General features: G+C 42.8%; 1 protein-coding gene across 2 annotated transcripts; it reads right to left on the bottom strand.

The window, feature by feature from the left end:
- Positions 1-491: 491 nt before the first annotated feature.
- On the bottom strand, positions 492-18,622 carry ret (ret proto-oncogene receptor tyrosine kinase). 2 transcript variants are annotated; one of them, XM_035606851.2, is made up of 20 exons: positions 18,349-18,622; positions 9,025-9,267; positions 8,434-8,727; positions 7,984-8,222; positions 7,659-7,854; positions 7,356-7,555; positions 6,411-6,693; positions 6,007-6,138; positions 5,405-5,515; positions 5,213-5,326; positions 4,833-5,077; positions 4,585-4,732; positions 4,359-4,466; positions 4,062-4,276; positions 3,794-3,916; positions 3,639-3,709; positions 3,348-3,485; positions 3,087-3,186; positions 2,393-2,540; positions 492-1,479 (listed from the first exon to the last, which is right to left on the bottom strand). In XM_035606851.2, the coding sequence occupies exons 1-20, from the start codon at positions 18,410-18,412 to the stop codon at positions 1,322-1,324; spliced, it is 3,330 nt and encodes a 1,109-aa protein (XP_035462744.1). In that variant the 5' UTR covers positions 18,413-18,622; the 3' UTR covers positions 492-1,321. The 2 variants fall into 2 exon arrangements, with proteins under 2 accessions (XP_035462744.1, XP_035462746.1); XM_035606853.2 differs by having other exon boundaries at positions 1,422-2,540.
- Between the last annotated feature and the right edge of the window lie 821 nt (positions 18,623-19,443).

The raw sequence follows: 19,443 nt of genomic DNA, 5'->3' as shown, positions 1-19,443 counted from the left end.
CTGAGACACCGTGGACAAGTCATCAGTCTGTCGCGGAAAATTAAACCGAGAGTTTAAAATGTTACCTGTTGCTGCACATCAGTGTGGTGGTCAACATCCTTTTCAAAATGTAGCCAGATTTTTATATCATATAAACAATAAAAAAAAAAATGGTTTTTTAAATGTTAAGTTGAAATTTCACTGTAATTTTGTTTTCATGCAAATCTCTACACTGAATATTTATGCTTCTGTAGATGCAATGCTTGCCGACCCATTAGTGCAAATATTCAATTATGATTTAGAGACAAACCACTTTGCTGATTCTAGTATTTAAGTATAATGAACAACTCATGTTTGGAGATAAACAGAAGCTAAAGATAATATTGTAATGTTATGAAAAGAAGAAATCATGTGAACCATCAAACGTAACTTGCATTTTGTAGATTGTAAAAAAGTTATCGGCGTAACCACATACTTACTATCTATATATGATATGAGGTGAACAGACGTACTTCACATTTTTAATGTTTATTATTAATTGTAACATAATCAAATAATAACAACATAACAATGATAACACTCCTTAGTTTACATAATCATACTTTTCCCACAAAGATTGCATTAACAGTGGATCAAAAAGTGAACTGTATGTTGGACATGGTTACAATCTACATTAAGTGTTATGTCCGTACACTGGAGTAGCACTCACTAGTTGATATTTTTTCATGTAAAAAATAATAATAAAAAACAAAAAGCCAGAAAAAACGTTCACTGAACACGACTGCGTTACTTTTTTCTTTGGCAACAACAGCTTTGAAACATCTTGTGGGAGAAACACAAAATGGGCCTTTGACATTTCGAGGAGCACAATCCTCCTACAGTAGAAACTTTACATTTTTCAAGTTCAACATTTATTTATTTTATTGTCCCCTCAATCCCAGCTGTCTATAACAGGTGATGGTAAAGACGTTCCCCTTTAATTCCTGGGCTGGAGCAAGATCTTCGCAGTCGCACATTAACAAGTGGAGGCTATTGTAGAAGCGGCACAGGCACTTAAAAGACATTGACACTGACATACAATCTGGTACACTAGTCATGCAGTGATACAGCTTGGCCAACGTGACCCATGAGGTAATAATTAACATACTGAAGAGCAGAATGAAGCATGGTCTATGTTGATCCGGCCAGTTTTGCAGCAAAAAAGACCTCAGTTTAAAACCTTGGATACCCATGCAACAGAAATAAAAGGGAACCAACTTTAGCATCAGATCGTATGTACACAGTCGTATAGAAATATATACATCTACCAATTAGTCATCTTTTCTACAGTGTCGGTTTGTCTTTAGCTATCAAGCTTGTCCACAGCTTTTGCGGGTGAAGGCAAAGCCATCCAGTTTGCATAAACACTATCATTGGCATATCTTGTAAAGACTGGATTAGTGGCATCATGTCTGTTGAGCGGTACCGGGCTCTTCTCAGGCCAGTTCGGGTATGACATGCCTAAAAATGAGAACATATCATTTTTCTGCACTCAGTGAAAGATAAACAGCGTGCAGACAGTAAGGCTCTCGAATCAAACTCTGTGGTGCCCCGTCTCTGAAACGAGTCCTGATTTGACTTTCAGAGGTGTAAACGTATGGCTGTGAGTGTACTACATGAAATATAAGATAATACAATTATTGTTTATTGTTCCTTTTGTACTGTATCAAGCCTATAGTGTTGATTATGTCCTGGTATTTGAACAATGGCTGTCACGCTGTAACTGTTGAGAAATGCATATGGACAGCAAGTAAGGAGTTTGTTACGTTCTTTCCCTTTAGTCACTCGAGAGTTGCGTTCAAAAGCCTTACTGTTTCTCTGTTCAGCAATGTTTCAGTCACTACAGATTAATGGCTAAAAAAATACATTAGAAAGTCAGGACATTTAAGACAATCTGGAATTCAAACCACAGTGAGTGATTGATTCGGCAAGGACCTGTTTCAAATGTTACACACTGTCTCTTCCAATGCAAACAAATGGAGAAGAAATGGTGACGATGGAATGTGATGGAATGCAAAAATGAGCTATGTACAAATAAAATGCGGATGAAGCATGATTATGAGCATTGCCATATAAATTAGAATGAAGTGTATATTCATTATTTACAAATTTAGCATTTTTGGTCAGTATTCATGTACATTAGAAGCAGGTCCGAATAAAACAAAAAAAGTCAAGACACAAGATCTTTTTTTTTTTCTTACTGAGCCTCTCATTTACGATGAAATGGGATATATGTCAGCATTAATCAGCAAAGGCATGCCTAGATCACGGTCACACACACAGGACTATGGAAAAAGCCAATCACAACAAAAAAAGAGAGATTGTGTTGTGTGTCCTGTTTACTAAAATCTAGTAAATGCATGGGAGATTCTACCATAGAGCTTGTTTTCAATCCATGTGGAGGGGAGGGTTCGAGGGAGAGGGGCGTTATTACAGTCCACTAGTGGAGTGTCCTCTTCAGAGAGAGCGTCGTCGTACAGCAGGGCGTCGGCTGGCGTGGACGCCGCCAGGTCCAGGTAATCCTGACAAGAGCAGACGAAGATGTGATTAGGCTGATTAAGCAGGAGGAGAGGAGCTAAATCCAAGTGTTAAAGGTCAGACACAGGCACTGGCTGCAATGCCCTGGCATTTGTGCAAAGACCTTCTGTTCACTGCACCCAGTGACTTTCCAAACTAACTTTGTGATAACAGTAGGGTCAATTGCCCGCTGTATTCTGGGATTTCTGCATTCCCTTTTCCTTAAATGCTCTTTATTTAGCCCCACTTCAATAGCAGGGGCCGGACTGGAATGCTCTATGATTACGCTGCCCAAGGCCACATTTTTAGGATTGCTCTTCAAACACTAATTATGGTATCTGAAGCATTTGGGAAGAGTGAACGATCGTGCAGTGAGTGTATGTGACTCTAAACAGCATGTTGTCCAGCACAAATGATCTACTACCCATTCTGGGCTCCTTCAAAACGAGTGGAAGAGTAAAAACGTTTGACCATAAGATCCCTGCCTCCACTTCTTCCCTGTGGAAGTTTATGAATAACTTATTACAATGTATTGCATTGCATCACCATACCCGACTCTTCACCATCATCTTTTCGAGCTCCTTGCTGATGTCTGAGAACGTCGGCCTCTTCTCTGCTTCTTGTTTCCAGGAGCGGAGCATGAGGTTGTACCTGCAGAGGGGGAAAAGTTTCACAGTGGGTGAAATTGAAGTGTAACTCAATTCTCCCAACTGACTAATTTCCCCACGTCTTCGCGTGCTAGAGGGGGCGTTATTGCGCTCGGCAAAAACCAAAAATGAGAGGATGCAGTGGAGTAACAGAGTGGAGCTCACATTTCCTCCGAGCAGTTCTCTGGTCTCTCCATTCTGTAGCCGGTCTTGAGGAGGTTAAAGAGGCGTTCGGGAGCGATTCCTGGGTATGGATTTCCTCCTAGTGTCACTATCTCCCACAGCAGCACACCAAAGGACCAGCTTGGAAGAAAAACACAAGAGTATGACGTTTATCTGGAAGATTGATACTAACAGATACTAATATCTGTATCTTTACTGTGCAAATATGGTATCAATCTTATCATCTATTTTTCACCAATAAAGCCATATTTTCCATCTTGTGATTATACTCACACATCACTTTGCGTTGTGTAAATGTGATCAAACAGGGATTCTATTGCCATCCATTTCACAGGAATACGGCCCTGGAAAACACAGGAATTAGAATTAAAATGAAAGAATGTTGTAAATAGAACAAAAGTTTGTACTTTTCTGTCTCCTTTCTTTACCTTGCTCCTCTTCACATACGAGTCCTCTTCATACACATCTCTGGAGAGGCCAAAGTCTGAGATCTTCATCTTCCTTCCCTCAGCCACCAGGACGTTTCGTGCTGCGAGGTCCCTGTGAACAAGCTGTCGCACCCAAATGCTCATTTTCAGCCTAATTCATTTCTCTGCCTTCAGCTGACAATTCAACTCCTTTCAGAGCTTAAGCTTCAACTGAAACTTCTTCAAAGCCTGAAACGTGAACATTTAACCTTTTCTATTCGTCAAGTACCTTCATTTCAGCCAGGTACTGCATGCCCCTGGAGATCTGCCATGCAAAGGAGATCAGGTCACCCATGGTGAGCGCCCTGTCGTCCGGGTTCTCCAGGTAGCTGGAGTTTCGGTTGGCGTCCCTGCCCATGTAGCTCGGGCCAACTTTCCGACTCTCGCGCAGGAAGTTGCGGAGTGAGCCGTACTTGGCGTACTCCACAATCAGATACAATGGACCTATTCACAGAAATGCAGCACTCAGACTCCACGTGCAACACACATGCCCCGAGAGAGGATGGCAGGAGGACTGAGGTCTTACCTTCCTGGCTGCATGCTCCAAACATCTTTATGACGTGCGGATGATTGACTTGCTTCAGTAAAGTGAATTCTGAAAGCAGGTCACGCAGCTCACTGTGCGAGGCGTTTTCTGTTACGAAGGGAAAGCAGGGATTGTAATGATGAAACCACTCATCTCTCCAGACATTCATTCCTCATGTGTCAACATTACTTCCAGGCTTGTCTGGTCGTCCCCTGGCTTGTCTTACCTTTAAGCATTTTCACAGCAACAGTGGTGTAACCTGCTTTTCCTTTCAGCCTGAAAGCTGTTGCCTTGACAACTTTTCCAAACTCCCCTTCTCCTAAAGTCTTGCCAAGTACAAGGTTTTTACGAGGAAACTCCCACTTTGGATCCTCCTGTTGAAACAACATGACATTTATCACTTCTCAAATGTTCCAACACACAACATAGAGAGCGGGGGAAAACGTCTGTCATGGTTTGAAAGAGGCAGCTCACAGGTATTTTAAAGGTGTCAGGCTCGATTGAATCCTGTGAGCCCCGGCGTAAGTTGTTGGCATTGAAGCTGATGGGATAGGCCTGAGCTGGCCGACGGAATGTCATCTCTGCAGAGGCGATCGGAGGCTTGGGCGAGTTCTTGTGATACCGGTGAATGAAGTATGAGGACAGGAGGATGGAGACGACGAAGGAGAGCAGCAGAGACGTGGCGATGATGGTCTTACACATGTCGTCACATATCGCCTCTGGGAGAGAGAGTGTCGCACAGAAGTTCCATTTTTCAAAAAAGCAGCTATCAATGTCTGGTTCATTCTCAAGATGACATGACATCAGTCTTTCACTTCATTACCAACTGTTTGGTGTGATTTATGTCAACTCACCCTCAATATCTTCCTTCTCACAGAAACATCTTTCGGAGTAGCAGTAGCAGGTTCCATATCCAGCCTTGATCCCGTTCCCCACGCCTCGTTCATGACCTCCGATGACAGTTTCCTCTGCAGAGACAAACAACGTGGTCAGAATGGTTTCATTTATGCATTTGCATTTAATAGAAAATGTGCTTTGTTTCATACTTGTACAGTCTTGGGGACATATTGACGAATCTTTGCTTTCCACCGCATCACAAACGCTATCCGGGCATGTCCGCAGGTCAGGAGAGCAGGTCGAGTAGTTTTCCGATATTCCTGAAATATGAAACGGGTCAGTGGGCAGACTGATAACACCAGATGACAGACCACATGCACATGACTAACAATTCACAACCGCGAACATTTCACTGTCAAAGACACAAACTCTGACGTCTTGTCTTGACGTCAGCCTGAAAGATAATTGATTAAACAATACATGACTGTGGGGACTCGCTCTAGACATCCTGCGGTGTTGTTAGTGCTTGTATCTTGCTCAAAATCAACACCACATTGTCCACGACTCTTGCATCCTGTTGCAAACAGGATGTTACTGAAAGGGATACACATGCTGGATCCGGTCTTTAATTTGTTCCATCGCCACCACAGAGGGAAACATGTTCCCAGTCACACTCTCATTTGGTTCTCGTTAAATTACTCCAGGGTCTCATATTAAATACGGACACGATTCGGTGATGTTAAAATCCTGTAGGATTGCAAAATAACATCTTTTGTTTGTTGACGGTACATGTTACTTAGATCAAGTGTACCTTTCTCTGTGCCTTGCCTCCACTGACATCTGCCTGTTGTCGCCCCCAGGCCTCGGACAGACTCGCAGTCTCCTCGTCGTCTGTTTTCTGCACAAGACAGGATCTGCTGGCTTTCCTGGTTGGCCTTGCTCACTATGTACCGCGGAGCCAGAAACACACATTTCCAAAACGTTAAAAGGCATTTGGGAGAGGGGGAAACTGTTGAAAAGAATCTGCAAATGTTGCTATGAAGGCGTTGAATGACTTTGGAAGCGAGTGGTGCGGTACCCAGAGAAAACCTCAACTAACCTAAGATGCTTTGCCTCAAACTTGTGCCGTTTAATGCTGTAGAAGTAATGTAGAAGGCCCCCCCTTTTTAAAATCTTGCGAACTCGTAAGTGGACCCTGGCTGTTTGCACTCTCACCTTCACCATCAAGTATGATGTGGATCTGTGTGCTGGCCTCCTGCTGTGTGTGCTCCTCCCGGGCTACGACAAAGTACTGCAGTTCCTGGCACTCGGGCCTGCGCAACGCCTCCGAGTCGTTCACATAGAGCAGTCCCCACATCTCGATGGGAGCCTGTGTGATGCTTATGGCCGCATGGCAGGACTGCAAGTCAGCAGACATATTCTTATCTGGCACCTCGAGTCGGTATGTGACACTGAAGCCGTCAAACTGCTGGCAGTTCTCCACACACACTCTGCCAACCTAAGAGGAAAGGAACAAGGGGAATGAAAAGGAATCATTTTCATGCACGGGTGATTTAAATGGAAGGACTTCCAGCAGGTGGCAGTCTCAGTGATTGAGAGTGATTCAGCACAGAGTCATATTTTTAAGCTTAACATTTCATAATGATATCTTATCCACAAAAAGATATTGCAGCATCAAAACTTTGAGGCAGTTTTACATACTTCAGTGTCATCAAGGCAGGTACTGAGCTTTTATCACACCCTAGGAAATAGTTACCCTCCTTGCTTCCCAGTAAACAAATTACTGCATCTACAAAATTACCAATAACTGAATTAATTTTATTCATTCAATTTTCTGGAAACAGTTGTCAAGTCGAGTCATTTTCTATATGCTGCCGTTGCTTGAAAGACTAAATGCTCTGTGTATTTGTTTGTGTGCACGTCTCAGAGTCTGATGGTCTGATGGACAAAGTGCTTCTGATGTTTCAGATGATTTAATACCATTGAAACTGCGGAACAGTAGCCAATATGCTGAGGAGGAGTAATTGCAGCGACCAATTACTCTTGTAACGCACACGTCAGCATTTAAAAAAACATGTTTATGATTGACTTGTGAACCTGCAGACTTTTCAGACAGCAGCAGACTAAATAGGGAGTTGTGGATGTGTCTGGGGAACGTACCTGCGCATAAACAGAAGCTCTGCGTGTCGGTGTGAACATCTGTGTGATGTTTGCGAAGCGGATGTGGACTGGTAAGATGGTGATGTTGAAGTGCAGCAACACTGTTCCCTCTAGACCAGGATAGGTTGTGTCATTGACCAGGTAGTCCAGCTGCACGGTGCGATTCTCGTTTACGTACAGGCTCCTCTTCAGGACAAGCTCTAATAAATCAAGGGAGGAAAAACATGTATGCATGTAAAATGTATTCTAAAAAGCTGCAGTGTTCACAAAAACAGGTGAATTTTAGCGCCTGGATTTACTCACGGTAGTCGTGGACGGTCTCTCGAATGCCTCCATGGGCCGCTTTCTTTTCACTGAAGGTGCCTTTTATGTCGAATGTTTTATTTATCCACCCGTCGCTGTTGAGCAAGGTCCCCACATACTTACTGTGACTCTTGTCTATGTGATAGATGGGTGTTAAATCCCTGTCAAAGACAAACAAGGTTCCAAAAGAGCCACCCTGGAAAGAGAACAACAACAAGAGAGTGAAAGATTGAATCCCGACGCACAAGAAGAATACAAAATTAGTCAACATTGTGTCTATAAAAAAAAACACTGATCAGATCAGTGTTGTTTTTAGTCTTCTCACCTTTGTCCGATTGAAGCTGATGATGATGTCTGTTGTGTCTGTGCCGTTCACATACGGTGCGTTATCATCCTCGTCCATGACAAACACGTCCAGGGACGTTTCCACCTTGGTGATGACCGTCTCTGTTCGGACTGTGCAGACCAGCAGGAGTCGGTAGCATTCACTCTCCTCGCGGTCCAGCGGCGCGGTCACCACCAGCTCTGTGGTGTTCTCGTTTACAGCAAAGGGTGCAGGGGCATCTGTAGAGAGGAGGACGGATAAAGTCATCCTGTTATCATGTATGTGTCCTTAGTAGCCTTAGTGGTCATCCAGTCAGCAAAGTGATGTGTGTTATACCACTGAAGGTGTTAAACAGAGCAGTGATGCACTTTATGGCTTAGAAATCCAGGAGAAAGAATCTGTTAATTCTTCCATCAAATGTCCCAAATGTCTCTCTTTAACGTGTCTAACCTGACTCCACGTTGTAAGAGATGGTGTGGTTGGGGCAGACGTTGAGTCTGGTGAGACGTCGGAGTTGCCTTATGGCCCCGGGGAACCTGTTCTCCATTATGTGCGGGTTGGAGGTGTCTCTGTGGGGGAAGCATAGTTCCTTCATATCTGTCTGGGCACACTGCGGCAGCGTGGCGTTGACAAAGTCCAAAGTGATGCGAGGGGAGTTTTTGTTGACGCAATGGGGCTTCCTGGAGAAATTGGGCAAAACCGTGGCGTGCAGGCCCAACTTCTTCACGGACCACGAATGTTGATCTGATGAGATGCGCAGCCAAAACAAAGACAAGAGGCATTTTAATCTCAGACTGTGCTCTTTTTGTTGACTGCACTCTTTTTTCTTTTGTTGCCTGTATGCAATGCCATTATAACCTGAACACAGAGCCAAAGCATCATTAGTATGCAAAGAGCATAAACATCAAGAGACTAATTTACTATCATGTGTACAGCACACTGGGCACTGGAACAGCAATATACAGAGACCACTTTCCCAGCCGTCTTCAGACTCTTGGGCCCCACGGTTCATCACCATGATAATGCTTGTATCCAACTCACTTGGGATGGTGAAGTCGCTCTCCTCCAGGGTTTTGTTTAAAGACAGTATTCCAGTGTTGACGTCCAGGTGGAACCAGGAGCTGTACGCTGGACGTCGGAGCGAGCTCCAGCACAGGTAGAAATGCGGCCGCTCAGAGTCGCTGTCCAGCATGGCGTGGACCTGGAGGATGGGCGTACCTGCCGGCTGGCCGACATATACCGTCTCGATGTACTCATTCTGAGGGAAGTACAGCCCTGTCACTCCTGCAGAAAGAAGACACGACGTGACCAGATGTTTTAAAAAGCAAGTGAATCGCAGGGGAATCCAGTGTTATTCACTTTTAAGGAAAACATTGTGATGCCTGAAAAATAATTGTGACAACAATAAACTATGCGAATGCTGCGTGGGCACTGGATGGAAATTAACACATACATGAAATATGACACGTTCAGTTTTTTTCTCTCTCACTGATTCGTTTTTTCCTTTCTCCCCTTGGGTGGAAATTGAAAGGAGGTTTCAAATGACACTTACACAGCTCTTTTAATGAATTTCTCATACGGTCAATAATGTGGTTTCCGATTCTCCTTGCATTCACCTTGAGATGTTTAATTACAAGGGATAACATGATACATGATAGATTGGAGAGTGTGTATGTATGTATGTATGTATGTGCATGTGTGCGGGGGGGGTTGATCCATAAAGAGCTGTCGCAGGCTGTATGTTTTACAGGAAAACGGAGATGTGAGTGTTCCTCCTGTAATTATATCCCTGTTATATTCCTCTTTGACGACAGTAGGCGACCATTTAGGGAACGCGCTAATGTCATTAGCAGACAGCAAAACTAGATTTTCTATTTCTGTTGGTGCAGTTGAGGCTTTGGCTCTGGTTTCAGACATTGATTTAATTTCATGGGGCTTGGATGACAGGAGGCCGAGCTGATGGATAAAATGTGTCCGTCCTTCCTGAAGGATAGAGATGGAGATACACTCAGGGAGGCTGCAGTCCTTTTTATTAAACGTGTCCCTGGGACAAAAACAAACAGCGGGTCACTTCTTTGTTGATCCTGCTGGGATGGCTGGAGTCAGTTTCGTGACCACTAACATTTCAGGGATGACTTCCCATTTTATAATTCTATCACCAAATTAGAGCCACTCCTGCTCGTGTATTCAGGCTGTATTTTGGTTAGTCCTCATTTTAATGTTTTGAGCACAGTAAGGTGTATGGATCTGCCAGATGCACCCAAAATGTTTTTTGTTTCTTTACTTCTTGCAACATTTTTCTCACAGATTGTTTCCTATGTTTCTTGTGGATGGATTTTTTTTTTACAGATTTTGAAACAACCCATACTGGAAAAGATGATGATTGATTGGCAAAGCTATAAAAATACAACATGAGGATTCTCACTTACATTCTCTCTTAAAAGCAGTCCGATATATCAATCATTCATTTTATGATTCTTTAACGATCATTTCTGAGGAACTTGGGGAAGTGACAATAAGGTTAATTAAAAAAGCCATATTTGAGTTGCACAGTACAGTATATCATTCAAAGCAATTAGTTATCAAGCATTAGATCAAGCTGTGGATGCCAAACCAGAATATTTTTGGCCTAAGTTTCCGCTTTAGTTAAAGGGAAAAAATGTTTGGTGAGTGGTTTCAAGATTAAAATTTGTTACATTTTATTACTTTGTCTGGCTTGTACCCACGCAAGGGAGGAACATTGTACGTCTGAAATGTTGTACACAGTACAGAGCTGTTAGTCCATAGGATGAAGAAACAAAAGGGTTCAACGTGGATGAAGGCCTTACTACAGTAGAATAACATGGTACAGCGCCTGTTGAATGTTATAAAGACACTTTAAATGTGACATGAAGTCTGAATGTGCTGGAGGTCCAGAACAACGATATATTGGGAAGTGGAACACAATAAGGGTACTGTCTGTTTGCAGTTTCAGTGTAAGCATGTACACCTAAAATGGCCATTAGAGGGAGCCATTATCATACTGACACAGGCCCACACCTGACAGTGGAAAACTGCTCCCTAATATTCATTATGATACATAATTAGTCTTTACTAATTTGATGAGATGTTAAAGATCTTGGGTTCATTTGCAGTTTTAACAAGCTACATAATACTACTTTGTACAGCCCATTATCAGATAATCAGAGACGATTAATCTACAGAAATCTTTCACATAATACAGTCACAGTGCATAAAACAGAGCAGCTCTACATATTAAACTAAGGGGCCCAACGTGTTAACCAGCGGGAGCCGCATGCACTTATGAATGCGAGCCTTGGCTCAAAGCCATGCTGGTTGGACCCCATGCAGCACAATTCGTTTATATCATTCAAAATTCAATTTCTTTCCCGGACTGAAGCCAACAGAAAGCAAGCAGTTTATATCAAAACTAATTAATTGAATGGATCACGCAGGCCTCTCTTAGCAAATGGCATCTTTTGTCTGTGAGGACATGATTACGAATATCCAAAGCTTGACTCACTACCTTCCCCAAAACGATGCACGAGGATGATGGAAATGCAGACAGCAATGACAAGTTACCTCTTCCCACCATGCATGGATAATGATTTTAAAAACTGTAGCACATGTTTCATTTCAATGCTTTGTGTTGGGAACAGCGAAAATATATCCCTCTCAGATTTTGACATAGAGAGTGACATTATGCTGTTTTTGGAACAGCCTTGGCGTGCCATAAATCAAAGTATGTAAACATTACCATCATAAGCTGACCTTTTACAGCCTTCAAACACCAATAAAACTGACGCTAGAGTAAGTAATTTTGCAAACAAAGCCAGTGTTTGAACAGGAGGACTCTTGTAGCAATCCATGTTTACAATAGATATCATGCATTGCTGAGTGGTTTGTGAAATTGGGCTCATACAAGGCTGAAAAACAACAATGGAAAGCCCTCTCAGTCATCTATGCATGCATGCTCTTCCTGGTTGTCTTTGATTATTGCAGTTACCTTGAGTTTATTACGCCCTGTGTCTGCTGTGTCTCATATTTTAAGAGTGGAAGGACAAAAAGGACAAAATGTCAGAACAAAATCTGAAACCAACCACATGCTCAGTCAGCCACAGACCTCATTGTGTCTGGGACTGGTCGGGGGCTGATAGGGTGGATCGCCCTCGCCGTCGTCCCAGACAAAGACAGGAACTCAATTAGCTCAATGCGTGCTTCGGCTGATAGATTTACCAGCTATGAGCTCATGTGCTGGAGTAACCTACAAGCTTACTAATCTACCTCTGTGGAGGCCTCAATGAAACAAGGAAACATGGATCTCCCACCCAGACGTCCTGGCTGAGCATCCTCATTGACAGCAAGGCAGAGCAGGAGAAGTGACCCGGCCCAGCTGCTGTATGATTTATTCCCTGACTAATCTTGTTCCTGGACTGGATCTCCTGCGGCGAGAGCTCAGCCCCATGCCCTCTGATTCCCAAGGTCAACGTGCGCTACATCAGTCCCTGGTAACGACCCATTGGAAAGGCAGTGTATCTGGCAGCAGACCAATCAATAACTGCACTAATCAACGGTGATGCTGATTGTTTTCCACTGATGAGACAGACAAGGAGAATGGTTGATGGCTGCATGCAATCATCTTTGTAGCTGCACGTAATATGGACCCACTTGTTTAGCTGCAGGGCCACAGAAATATTACATCAACAGTGTGGGTTTCATTTCACGGCTGGCTCTACAATTTGCTCCATCAGTATCCAAATTTTTAAAGAATCCATCATCTATTACAAAGGAGCCTTGGTGAGCAGCAAGAAGGAGCATATCGCCCAGTTATATGACTTATATAAATACAATAAATATTATAATTACTCTGAAACCTATCACGATTACTCCACTTCCAAAGATGGAACAGTTATGGGAATGGTTCTCTTCAAGAATTCAATTAACTAAAAAGCTGCACATTGGGCTATAATTCCACTTATGAAAGCTATTATTGATCACAATGTTTTGAAATCTCTATCTCATGGTTTCCTGTGCCAGTATGCTTTATTAGCACTATCATGCTGTATCCAGAACCTGGATTTGATATAGTCCTATCTGTGACGCTTTCAGTCTCAAAACAATGAGGCGTAATGGGGAAAGAAAGTCATTTCCTGTCATGATGACACAGTCATCAAACTTTTCATCGGAGTAATACGATATCTGATCTGAGTTTGGAGGGGGGCAGTCAGGCTCCAGGTAATTACTCAGTTTACCGAGATGCATACCGTAACATAATAATCAATTACCCTATAGTGTAATCCAATTATCCCTCTGAGAATACAAGAGCTGAGATCCAATGAACCATGTTCATCAGTCATCAAGAAATCTAATAGAACATCTCCTTAGGGGTTAGTTACAAGTATAAATTCTGTTTAGGAATTCCTGTGGGGGTGACAGTGGCATCAAAAATTGAACATGTGGTACATCATAGAGCTCTAGACTGAGTTTGATGCAACTGTCATTAAACTACCTTGATAAAACATCTTTATCCACCTCAGGGCGGACATGTACATGTACACTGAAGGATTTCAGTCTACTAAATGACTGATTTCAAGAATCAAAGACTATCTGACCATTGCTCACTTTTTTTTTCTTGGTATTTTCTCCTACTAACAGCATCCAAATAAAAATGAAATGATAAAAAATATGTGAAACAGATGCTTCACAGTTTAACAAGATTAAAGACGAATCCAGCACGATCCTCTCTGTGCTCAAGGAAACTAAACTCTAAACAAGACAAAGATGCTAGCAGCCCTGAAGCACAATAACGCTTAACATTTTCACCTTATTTTGATGCTTGATAATTCATAGAGATACATTACATATTTGACATATTTGAGTCTGAAAACTGAAAGAGTGACTATCCCTGGTGCACTAACAAAGCAAAATAAAACAGGCATACATGGGTTTTCCCTTATATTTCATATTAAATAATTTTGTCTTGATTTTGTATCAAGACTTTTGTTGTGATGATGGGAAAAAAATCTGATTTAGATACAAAATGAGTTAAAGGTGGGACTCTCCGTACAGCGTGCAATTTAGCAGTAGCCCTATGTAGCATATTAACATCATTAAATCTTTCCTACATGAATCCTGAGAATATCAGCACCCAAACTAATGAAACAAGCTGTCGTGTGATGAGTGGTGAGTATTCGTACGACTAGTCTCTGACTGCTTGTTGCATTGTGTGTCGCCACATCGGGTTTTACAGTGGATGATGGATTACATTATGGAAACAGAGGGAGGGGGGGACGTTGCTTTATGGCAGAGAATGGAGGGCGCTGGTATTCCAGCTCAAATGGAAGTAAAGCTCTCAGAGTTTCTGGCACTGGCAGGGAGAGGAGTGGGGTGGAAACATAATTTACCAACACATTACCCCCTTCTGCATAGTGAAGGATCAGACAAATGGACTCAGGGTGGGACAGGTGGAGGAGGGGCCAGCAAAAAAAAAAACATCCTCTTTGTGATAACACGTAACAGGGATTGTTGGAACTAAAAAATGTGCACTGGCAAATTTTCTCCATAACATTTTTGTTGTAGAGCAATTTGCCATTAAATATTTATAATTAAGAATTGTATGGCCTATTTTGCACTGACCAAATACTGCCCTCGCATTCAGCTCTGCAGTGTCACACAACAGACCATGTGGATTCAAATGAGCAAAGCTTCTCCTTTGTTTCGCTGATTGTTGTAAATGATGGGTCAAACACAGCGTGCACCGCTAGGCGACTGGAAAATAACTTGTCAAGACCCATGTGAAACAAGGGGACTAAATGCCCCAAGGGTGAAATTTCAATCAATGTCTCCTTGTCCCTTCACCACAGCAAATTAGATTCTACCCATGCATGAGAGCAAAGTGTGACCCTGAACTGACTAGAGGATCAGCGAGAGAGCTTTGACAGGTAGGAGCAGCATCCATGCAACGCCAGCAGCAGCAGAAGAAGCAACAGTCCTGAGTTAGAGGTTGGGACTCTCAGCTAAGGTCACAGTTATGAATCGGGCGGTGTTCATCCATCAGACATGATATTTCAAATAACGACTAGCCCAGTTTTAGTCAAAAACCCTAATGGAATGATGCATTTTTCTCCAACGTTTTGGTGATTTATTAAAAATTAATAAGCTGGCAAAAGGACAAACTATAATAGTGTTTTGAAAGGTTGAAACTGCTGCATCACTGCTCGGATTCTTATAAAACTTGGCAGCATGTTGATGATGATCAGTTGCATTTGTGGCAGACAACTGTCTTTCTGTTGCTCTTTACATTCTTAATATATCCCTGTATTAAAAAAATAAATAAAAACTTTTTTTTTCTTGGCGAATTTTGCAACAAAATCTGGCGTAGTATGGGGGGGTTGAGAATTAATGATCGGAGCGCAGCTGAGACCAGATGGTTGTGGTTTTATACCACATGGTGAGATATGTTTTCTTTTTTGCCAAAATTGTATTTTAAGTGAATAATCTTGGGAGGGGAAACAACCTTTCCCTCTGTGCCATAAACAGGGAATCAAGTTTCTTTTTGTTTTCACTTAGTTATTTTTTCATAGGATCCAAAGAAAATCCCTGCTGTTTACAAAATTTAATATAAAAGACAAACTCACCAGCAAACACCTTTTTCCAATTATACTAAAAGAGACGCAGTGACAACAAGAGTGGAAAATCCTAGATTCATAATGCATCCATAGGCAACACAAGACAGAAGCTTTACTAAATCACATAATGTAATAAGGAGCTAAATCAAATAGCAGCATGTATCACTGAGATTTATTGGTCTGCTCCTTCTCAAAAGCGAAGGATACTGATGAAAATCATCATCGTAATGCAAGGAGAAGGAGGAGCAGCTAAAGAGGCTGCAGCCATGGCTTCCTCTGGGAGGGAGGCGTGGGGGGGGTCATCACTGAGGATCACCACTTGGTTAAGGTTTTCAAAAGGTCAGAGGGTAAGGTAGGGTCAAAGATACAGTAACAAGGTCACAGCGGAAGATAAACCAGTCAATGCTTTTATGTGAAAACATCTGCGGCTCTGCTTGTGGAGGTGATGGATTACACAGAAGCGTCTGTCAAGATGACTCGGTTCATTTCCATAAAGGCCTTTTACCAGGTTTAGTCACAAAAGGTAGTATTCAACCACTGTGGGTCTACATCAGACTACTCCAATCATTAACTAGTTCGCATTTAAATAAATCAAATGCATCAGAGCCATCATCATCTTAACAGAGCCATGACTAACCAGAGGACTGCAGGGCCTTGGATCTTCTCTTTAATGACAACAACAACAAAAAACATTTCTACATCCAAACTGTGACAAACTTCCAATTCACTCTAATTAATGTCTTGAACTACTTCTTCTACTTAAGTGCACTCTGATAGCGAGCGCTGATTGCCAGTTTCCTTTGTTTGATTACCTCAGCAAGAAAAACGAAACTCATGAGTAAGAAACCCGTACCATACAGTCAATATTGCAACTTTTCTCTTTTTCTACGGCCTACACACATAAAGTTAACAGTCCTTAGATTCGAGCAAATAACAAATCACTAGCATTGTGATGAAAACTCAAATTATAGTTTATGTGACACAAAAAGTGCAACAAACCTTAATTGAATTAATTAGAATACGAGCCCAGAGACGTCTTTTAAATCATTTTTAGTTTTAAAACCTTTTCAAGAACAAGGAAATGGTTTGGAAATACGTGTCAGCAATCAGAACGTGATCCAAAAGTGAGACATGATCGTCAGCCTGAACAAGTACAAGAAAATCAATCTGATGTGCCATTTTGAGGCCAGTTAGACTCGGACCCTGCAATCTGAACATTGTGTGCACTTGTATAACAGGCGATATTTTCCTAAAGAAAACAAACAGCCAGTGTTTGCCCAGAGATAGGAGCAGCTGCTGCACACCTGCCTGTGACTCGCTTCTTCACCTCTCTGAACGAGTCCAGGTCTTTTGTTCCAACAAACAGGCAGGTGACAGGCTCCGCGTTTAATGGCGGGTGTAGATTTCAGCACCCATTTAATTACCACATCGTCCTTGACACATGAGATCGAACCAGACCAACTGTGTTCTTCTATAAATATCAGGAGAAAACGCCCGCTGCACCGATAAAACACGCGTGGAAACAAAAAGCGGCACTGGGACGCAACTGTGTGATGGCTGCGTGATAGGAGCATCATCCCGTGTAGCTGTGACGCGAACCTGTGTCTTGCAGCCCCTTTGTGGCGAGGACGCCAATGTCTGTCACAATGAAAAATAACCGGGGAAGGTTACGCGCAACTGTGGCACCTTAGAAATTTTCATTAATCATTTTAACAACTCTGCAGGAAACTGCTCCCTTGGGCGATTAGGTTTAAGCCTGCACTGTTCTTTACTGGTAAGTAAACACTTTTTGCAGACGTGAACACTACTGACCTATCCCTGTGAAAATGAACAATTCTTTCCACTAACAGACTGTGATGATTATTTCCAAAGTCAACATCTGATAGTGACCTCTGCTAAGGATTAAGTCCCAAAAACAAATTCAAGAATTCCACACAGTGGCCTATATTTGACCACGCAGGCATCACATTTGACGGACTCGCGGCACACTGAGATTTGCACACTCCAGAGCTATGAGGGACACTTTAAATATAGACTGCATGGGAGGACAGTGTTGGTACAGTTGGGCTGTGGGATTGTGAATGGGATTATAATATTATGATATATGGCTGTATTCGTTTGACTGTAGGTCTCCATGTGCCATACCAAGCATAACAGCCAGCAGCACAATGCCAGTATCACTTTCTGCGGCGTGAACCAGTGCTGGCGTTGTGTTCCAGCCATTACAGACACTTCTTAAAACTCACTCAGCTCCCAGATTCCTTTTTACACATGAGCTGGTGTGTTTTCATTTGTCATCTACAGCACTTCAGGTCCACTGAGCATTTTTTTTTTTGCAGCAGCAGCAGCAGCTCAGAAATCTTTCCTCTCATTATTTCCCTTTTTTCTCGTTGTTCTGTTCAGCAGACAATCATATATTTTTGTGTGTGGATTTAAAGTGCATCCCAAACAAAACCACAAGTTACAGTCTTTGTGAGTGACAGCAGGGGAGGAGATGAAGAAGACGCTTTGAATAAATAAAAAGATGAAGCTGATGTCTCAAACAGAGCAGAGGAGGGGAAGACAGCACAGATTCAAATTTCCTCTTGTTTTGGTTATTAACAATTTATTATATTTGCTTCATTCTATTTTTGCTTTATTTTGGATCAATCGCCCTGTCGGAGACACGCAGCCCAACTTCCCCTTGTGCTCCTCCAGCATGAGTCTCACAATAAAAGCTGATGAAGGAGCCTCTTACCTTCCAACAGAAGCAGCAGCAGCGCAGCGACGTTTCCACGAGAGAAACCACAACTTAACCCCATTTTCGCGAACCATAAGTAAAAGTTTCTGAATGGGGGGGAAAGAAAGAAAAAAAGATCAAGTTCCCCTTGGCAGAAGGAAAACAGAAACAAGTCAAAACTGGAAAAAGAATCGGAGGTGCTGTAGAAACCAGTGTGCGCCCCGTGCGCGCGGCTCCGGGCAGACGGATGGATCCTCAGTGTCCCGGCGACGCGCTGCTGTGTGCGGCTCCAGTGGCTGCTGCTGCTGCTGGGCGGACTGACGGGGGGGGGGGGCAGGGGGGGTGGGGGCCCATCTCACCACCACTCACTGCTCCGCTGCTTCCGCAGCAGCAGCAGCAGCAGCAGGCATGTGCAGGAAATTTAAGAGCATAACTTAACGGCAGGTCAGTCATCTCATGAACACTCCGCATGCGGGGGAAATTATTAACAGTTATCATTAAATGTGTATAATGGCGCGTTTTTAAGATACAAGCGCAGTTTTTTATTTTTTTTAAAGAGTATATCAGCTGTGCTCATTTTAACCACTGCTTCGTTATAACGACACTTGTGATCATTTATGTGTGAATAAATAAAAAAACACAACAGTATTTCCACAATTAACCATATTCAGCAGCATCGGTGACTTTGGTGGATTAAACATCTCAAAACAAAAAGTGTCATCGTGTGAGAGCAAGATTTGAGTGGTCCAGCAGCAAGTGAATTGAATTTGTTAAGTTAGTAAATAATCCATTTCCCCGCTGAGCCCAAAACACTACGGTTTGATAAGACTTCAGCAGCCATGTGCTGTGTATCCATACCTGCTCACCGCTGGAGGACAAGCTGTGTGACGTGTATGGTCAAACCCCCTGGGACCTTCCCCCCCCTCTCGGGTCCCAGGGTGTGCTCAAGGCTGAGGGCTAAAGTGGGGTGTCCCTTTGTGACAGGATAGTGTGTCGGGTGATGCATCGCTGCATCCCCCGGGCAGGACACCAGTCACTCACACAGCAACCAGCCACTCGCTCTCCAATCAATGTCTCTGCATGGAGCAAAAACACTGGAGCTCACTGCTGCTC

Source organism: Scophthalmus maximus, chromosome 10 (assembly GCF_022379125.1).
Source record: "Scophthalmus maximus strain ysfricsl-2021 chromosome 10, ASM2237912v1, whole genome shotgun sequence".
Taxonomy (NCBI): Eukaryota; Metazoa; Chordata; class Actinopteri; order Pleuronectiformes; family Scophthalmidae; genus Scophthalmus; species Scophthalmus maximus.
The sequence above is the reverse complement of the archived record's forward strand: the minus strand, read 5'-3'. Positions and strand labels throughout refer to the sequence as shown.